We start from the raw sequence: 7789 nt of genomic DNA, 5'->3' as shown, positions 1-7789 counted from the left end.
TTTTCTCTGAAAGACGTATCTTTTTGCACAAGAGGCGTTAAGTAAGCCCTGCACTGTTACTTTTGAAACACCCTTTATATGCAACAAAAATTACGTCTCAACAATAACTGTTTTATGGCAGTTTAAAGTTTGACCATGCTCAATATTGCGTTTTTGAGAGTTTACAGCTGTGGTACCATTAATGCTGGCATACAGGATACCCGGCTTAATGTACATCCGAGGGATGGCATAATTTATGATGCAACCAAGGCCTTGCCTGCAAAACATCAATCCAACAGTTTTTACTTAGGTGAGGAATTAAACTCAGTTAGACAGCTCACAAGTAAGTGCGCTACCTCTACATCATTCGATCACGACAGGATGCTTGTGACATTGAAGACACAGTGTTGCAGTCAGGTGGTCTCACATCCGCTTTGCCATTTGTGTGGTGATGCCAAGTGAATGCGGAAAAACAAGCTGTTAGGGTTAGGGTAAATTCACAAGTAAATTTACTAGTAAATCCATAAACTCATCTCAGAGATGCACTGCACTTTTTATTATAAATAATGGGATTTTTTTTGAAACATGTTCAGGCAGCAATAGCTTAATTCACAATTCAAATCTTATACTCAAAGGTATATGCAGCGTAACAGCAATGGACAACTCGAAAGCATCTGAAAATGCAAAGCCTGTCCACTTTGTATTCGGACTTCTTCTTCTTCAATATGCTAAATCGTACCTTTGACCTTTTGACCAGATTATTAATTTGGCTTCTCCATATTCTCATAATAAGGCTTTGTTGAAAATTTGATGACAAAAGCTCAAATGGTAAAAAAAAGGTTACGGCTCGGGGACACACACACACACACACACACACACACACACACACACACACACACACACACACACACACACACACACACACACACACACACACACACACGTGATTGCAAAAACCAACGTCTTCCACTGCGTGGAGGAAAAGAGGCGGGGGGGGGGGTGTACGGACTAATTACTCAGATTGCGAACATGCCTCAATAACAGCATCAGCAGCATCTCTTGAGTCCTTCAGGTTGTCTTTCCAGCAGCTGTTTATTCACAGCAAAAAAAGGGTTACTCTCCCATGACAGAATTGATGTAAAAGCATCCTCATTAAGTTCTAGAGATTACCAAAGAGTACCACCAGGTTAGATCACAAAATTCAAATCGATGACACCACCTGGTCAGCTTTGTCTTAAATGAGCAGTTGAGCACCTGAGCATAACTTGGTACATGTATATTCTCCATCATCTGCTGATGACGTTATGCTTTGGAATCTTGGTGTGATCACACCACTTGCTCCATTATTATTCATATTACTACTTTTCAGAAGGTTCGAAGAATAAGCTGCAAATGCACAATCCATATATCAGTGCTAATAATGCAGACTGCATGTTAACCAAAAAAATAATCATTTAGTATGCTTTAATCATCAGGATAACCTCAGAATTGCCATTTATATAGCATGCCACTAATGTGAGGCTGATGATGGTATTGTTTTCAGATCCCAGGAGTATAAATGTTGGGAGGGTTAATTTTATAATATGTGATGACAAATGTTGACGACATGTCAGAGTATTTCGAGAACCCTTCACCCACCTACACAAACATGCTTTTTATTTTATTTTTGGCTATTAATTTAACTAAGTACTTCCCAGCATAATATTTCAGGAATTGCGACTGCACTATAAATTCTCAACAAAGGATGCAAGGGCATTTCTTCGCTTGTTGTTTTACGAGAAAAGAAGTCATTCATTAACTCAACCAAATTTTGGGTGTCAGTCTCTTGGTAGATGGACAGGGTGAACACTGAGTTCAAGCGGCGCTGTGTTATGGTAACCCTCCATTTTTAATTATCTGAGTTTGCTGAGTGAATGCTCAACCGTCACCATATTAGCTCAATGCACCATGTACAGCCCAAAAAGCTAATAAGCTCATCATCTCAGATATCCAGGATCCTTGAGAGATGTACAAAGAGATGTAGAATCTCTTGCCAATGGACAAATAATTCATTTTGCATTCATGCAATATGGAGCATCATCAAGGTGCATAGGGGGCATTTGCCCCACATTTGAGATGGTAGGTGCCATTATTAGCTTGCTCTCCCTTCTTACAGTATGTATTTATGTACATGTATTTATGTATATATATATATATATATATATATATATATATATATATATATATATATATATATATATTATATACATACATATACCCTTTGTGTGTGTATATATATATGATATATATCATCCTTGAGCTGTTATGGTAACCGAACTATGTGTCCCATCATGACCGTGCTATTTTAACAAGCATGTATTGCCTGGCATGCAAGCACCATGCTTATATCAAACTTAGGAGCCAAACGGTGGATTTGCAATCAGAAATGGTGTCTGAAATTATATACACAAACGTTGTTGTGTACACCTGAATGGGTGAACTACTCGCACTGTGGTTGTGATGTGGTGTAGATGTCTGGATGTCTGGACTGTTATGCTGAGATACTCCAGTCATAGCTCACATAAATAAATGAATGTGTGTGTGTGTGTGTGTGTGTGTGTGTGTGTGTGTGTGTGTGTGTGTGTGTGTGTGTGTGTGTGTGTGTGTGTGTGTGTGTATAAATACACACACATACAGAAAGACCCACCCACATCTCTCACCTGTGAATGGAGGGAATGCCTAATCAGCCCTCACCTAATCAAGTAAACCCAAGTGGCTAGGATTATATTAAAAAAATCAACCCCTTCTACACTCCTCTCGCTGAAGAAGTTAAGCTCGAAACAGCGTACAAAAACAAGGTAAGTGCTACGCTCAAAACAAAGTAGCACTTACCTTGTGTATGTCTTCTTGGGTTGCTTTATGCAGCTTATTTGGCTCGAGGAGTGTGGGAGGGGTCAATTACATATATATATATATATATATATATATATATATATATATATATATATATATATATATATATATATATATATATGTCTCCAACCTTCAATTGAACAACGAATGACTCAATGTTTCGGTCAGCAACATTCAATACAATGCGCCTCCACTGACCTTTCTCAATAATGAAATAAATAATTCCAAACTCCCCCCCCGCCCCTTTCTCAACATGAAAATGGGGGTGGGCCAGCCTGGACAAACCAATCAAAGCCACATCTCAGAAACTCTAGCTCATAACCGTTAGCACATTCAATCAAACAGCCTGGCAGCAAATGCTGCAAGGGAGGGTGGGAGCACATGCTTAAGGTAATTGTTTGTCATGTAAGCCAATGAAGTTAAATCAATGCAACATAAACAATCATAATTTGTTATGACCTGAAACAATGGTGAGAATGTGGGTAAGTGTTGGAAAGAGGGGGGTGGTGGTGAAAGGTGGTAGGGGCAGTGACAAATTTGATACAACAATGTGAAGTCAAACTGCATAATACGTTATATTCAGTTTGCTCTTTTTACATTGGAGTATCTCTGGTGTGTCTACGTATGAGTGGACCAAATGCTAGTTGCAAGTACATGACCTCCTCCATGAGCGATGCAACTATTTCCTCTGCATGCCATGCCTCCAAAATCTGTCTTCTGGCTTTATTTGGTTTCACATCCAAAATGCTGACACCATTCCATAGAGGAACATGGCCAGCCTTCAAGCCATGTTTGGCAATGGCAGATCTACTTTGATTGTTGCATGTGAAGGCCTTGCAATGCTCAGTGATATGTTGGCCTTAGGTTCTTCCTGTCTCTCCAACATTTTTTGCCCCACAACCACAGGGGACCGTGTGTACCATCCTGCTCGGCTATTCCTCGGCAGCATGTCCTTGACCTTCATCAGTGCCTGCCTCATGATGAATACAGGTTTGAAATTTACTCTCACACCTGCCGATTTTAACACTCTGCCAATGCTCTGTGACACACCTGGTACAAAAAGATCCAACACAAAAACCCTTTGGTTGTTACTGTGATGAAACCCTGTTTTTTTAAGGCAGCCAAATCCACTTCCCTTTTTGGTAACAATCTATCAGGGTAGCCGTTGCCCTTCAGGATGCTTTGTAGATGCTTCACCTCTCTCCTCTTGTCTTTGATTGTTGATGGTAAATCACTTGCTCTTTTGAGGAGGGTGTATATCACAGCTCGTTTGTGGTCCTTGGATGTCAAGAGTCGAAATCCAGGTAATGGCCAACGTGAGTGGGCTCCCTGTAAACTGTAATGTTCAAACCTCCTTTCGGACCCCCTGTCACGATTGTGTCTAGAAAGAGAAGGATACATTCTGTTCTTGTTTATAGGTGAACCTGATGGAAGGAAAGCTTTTTCCAGTAGCCTCATGAATGATGTTAACTGCCTCTCTGGGACAGATGACAAATGTGTCGTCCGCATAACTATACCACACACTTGGCTGTGCTGTGTGTGTGTATATATTACATTGAGCCGACTTCGAAGAAATGTTAAAATTGGTCATCGCTCACATAAAAGTCTTCTAGAAATGTAGACCTTCCATCAGCAGTTGTCAATCACAGAAAACTGGTTCTGGTTGTTTTGGCATTGGCTTGTCATTATGGTGCGGCGGTTATTTATAACAGGTTCTAAACAACACCGCTTAACAAACAGATAGAGGAACTCTATAAGATTGAGCAAAAGGCAAATGGCCGAAGATAAAATCATGAAAACCGTGAATATGGTTTTCTCCGTCGGCCTTGCTACAAAACACTCTACGATTTGTGGGCACGGTGAAATGTCACACTCGAGCTTCCTTGGCATATGATGACTGTGGTAAAGTGCATAGTATACATAAAGAAAAATGACTTCGAGAGCCATTCGGACCGAGATGCTGAGTAGATATGTCAAAAGCAGGCCTCCGTCGATACGAGCCAACCTTTTCTTTATTGTTTCTCCAGTGAGTTCCACTTCTTCCACATCGTCAAAGTTCTTTTTATATTTCTTCTTTTTCCAGTAACTAACAAACTAGGAAGATAGGGGTGAGTAAACATGGGTGAAAAATAAAGCATCTGGATAATCTTGCACAGCAAAAATTGTAGAACACATTTTACATAAGAAATAATCATAGCAACACTAATACTGTAAGTTGAGTCCTGATAACTCAGCTTCTCATTCAGTTATAGCTCGGTTTAGTTTATAAATATTTGGAAACCATCTGTTCCTATCCAACCCAACATTGACGGAGGATGTTCCTCTTAAATATTCGGTCTTTGTGTCATCCTCAGCAACACCATAAGATGAATGCTGTTGCGATTGTCCAGTATTCAATGGAAAAGACACAACAACCAATAAATATAACCAAACTCTATTCCACCAATTTGAAACAGGGAAGAAAGAGCAGAACTTCCTGAAGTCCAACTTCGTGGATGGTTTTCATCTGATTAGGGTGGCATAGAAAGCTGCCTGGCAAACAGATGGGATGCCATCCTCGGATCTCGCCCGGCCCCGGGGAGAAGCAGAACTTTGCCTCGAGACCTCTTCACAGACCCCGGTCAGGTTGAGGGAAATTCCAACTTGAGGAAGTTTGTGGACACCAACTTGTGCTTGAGGAAATTCATGCATCACAAACTAAATGTCACGTGAGGCTAATTTTGCTCTTTCCGAGTTGTTACAAATTGTTTGAGTAGAATATCGTTTCATTTGTTGGTTGGCTGTCTTTTCTATCGGAATGTATATGTACACGTGTACACACACGCACACCCACACACACACACCACGAATCCATGTTTTATAGTTCAGATTTTTCCAACACGGTACATGTTGCTGTGACATTTCTTCTCTAATCCCAGACAAGAGCCGTTTTATAAGTGCGTGAGATGAAATTCAAATCAATTTGACAGTCTTCTTATTATTATTCTTCTTGCGTATGGCAGCTTCGCTGCCAGGGTAGCTATAATTTCTTGTAAGCGTGACTGTGTCGCTGATGCAGTGCCCCTCCACCAGTACACACTGCTACTCATTTCACCGACCTCGAAAGTCAACCCCCTGGTGAATTAATTCAGCGGCCAACGAGGCTTGAACTCAGGACCCGAGGATCCCAAGCCGCCACCCTTACCACTGAGCCAACACCAGGCTCTATTTGACAGTATGACAAAGGAAACCAACACTGTGGAAATTAAAAACTGAGGATTTCCCACCAAGATAACCTTTATTTTACTCAGGAGTGTTTTTTGTTTTAATGTACATTTTGTGTTACTTGTTGCTTTTGTGTACTCTTTAGTATGTTGAATATGACATGTTGATATTTGTGTGGAGTTTAAGATCATTTCTTCTCCAGTAAAAGAGATCAGGTTATGCAAAACATGTTTCAAGAAAACAAGCAAGACAAAGAAAGTATTTCAAATTTTCAAATCAAGAACGACAAAATGGCTAAGGATTTTATGTGTGCTTTGTCACCTTCAAACAGGTATTGTATATGACAATATATAGAGGGAAGGACTTTGGAAGGTGCTGAATAAATAATGCATTCCACTGAAAGTGATGAGGCTGCTTAGAAGTTTGTACGAGGATACCTACAGACACCTGTGTGAGAATTGGGGTAGAAAGATTAGAATGGTTGAAGGTAAAGAGTTAAGCCAGGCAGAGTGGCTAAAGACTGAGGAAATGGCTATATAACCAGTGAGGAATCCAACACCCAGAGATTGAGGCTGAGGATTGGAAGCTTTGCAGACGAAGGATCCACGGAGGGGGATGCAGAGCTGAACCAGCATGAATGTATTGAATGATTGAATGAATATCTTACATCATATGAATGTGTTAAGATGTAATGAAAAATAAAAAGGACCACTGGACCTGTAGCTAATATGGGCCCAAGCCTAATGTCGTAACCTAAATTTGGTGGCATTCTGACTGGTGGGTCTGGAAAGGAATATTTTTGAAGGAATTTACGCGATTTTCCAAAAAAATTACGAAGTCCACCATTTTGATACTGTTATGGTTGTGGGGATAGATGGAGGAATTTCGTAGGAGAGTTAGGATGGTATAGAGTCGCTTGGTCCGTGGACGGGTAGGAGACATCTCAATGTAAATTAAGTAGGGAAACTGTGAGCTTAAGTGTTACTTGTCACCACACGGGGGGTGGTGCTGTGTTAATTAGATCGGGATTAAGGCCAATTTCTCCCAGTATGTGATTGCCCCCTGTGACCTTTTCCTATGTTTTTGCATTTTCAAGCCAGCAATAAAAGAATTACGTCCTTAAAACAGCGACAACCGAGCCGCATATCCAAGCAGGCAAGAAGCCCCGCCTTCCCGGCTTCGCACCAACTAGCCACGCCCCTGAGCTTTATGATTGGTCAGCGTGATGTAAATGAGGGGGGGGAGCATGATCGGAGAACAGGGAGGACACAGTTGTTGGGAGTCACAGTAGTGAGGGATGTGGCTGAGATGAAGGATCTCGTTTTTGCTCTACTCTCAGCACAACGAAATGGTTGTGTAATTCTCGTGTTCATGCTGGTGAATTTGCAGCATGCTGGGAAACACGATAGCCATTCCTGTTCGGCTGAGTCATGAAGTTGTACGATTATGAGAAAGAGAGGAAGAGGAGTGCGCCTCTCAGCAAACTCAGCATTATCCCATTGTGTGTTCAAGGAGGAAGGTGGGTGATCATTGTGTTGTCTATTTGTCGTGTGTTCGAGATTAACCCCTTGTACTGTGCTTCCACCGTGTAAGTGCATTTGCTGCCCATTGCCCTCCCGCGCGCTCCATAATCTCCGGGGATCACGTGTTCGCCTCTAAGGAGAACAGCTCGGCGATCTGGCGTGGTTGGTGTTAACCGCCCGTCCACCACAAT

At 41.4% G+C, this 7789-nt stretch overlaps 1 protein-coding gene across 3 annotated transcripts in view; it reads right to left on the bottom strand.

Annotated features, from left to right (window-relative positions):
• Nucleotides 1-520: 520 nt before the first annotated feature.
• LOC147017350 (gap junction beta-2 protein-like) overlaps nucleotides 521-7789 on the bottom strand; it is a 29154-nt gene continuing 21885 nt past the window's right edge. For all 3 annotated transcript variants that reach the window (XM_085846943.1, XM_085846944.1, XM_085846942.1), the window contains exon 3: nucleotides 521-4965. In XM_085846943.1, coding sequence (XP_085703069.1) covers nucleotides 4501-4965 — 465 coding nt within the window. In that variant the 3' untranslated portion in view covers nucleotides 521-4500. The remainder of the gene's footprint in view (nucleotides 4966-7789) is intronic.

This window comes from Eptatretus burgeri, chromosome 11, assembly GCF_056783735.1.
Source record: "Eptatretus burgeri isolate ZD-2024b chromosome 11, Ebu_testis_v1, whole genome shotgun sequence".
Classification (NCBI taxonomy): domain Eukaryota; kingdom Metazoa; phylum Chordata; class Myxini; order Myxiniformes; family Myxinidae; genus Eptatretus; species Eptatretus burgeri.
This window is presented reverse-complemented; position numbering and strand designations above follow the sequence as displayed.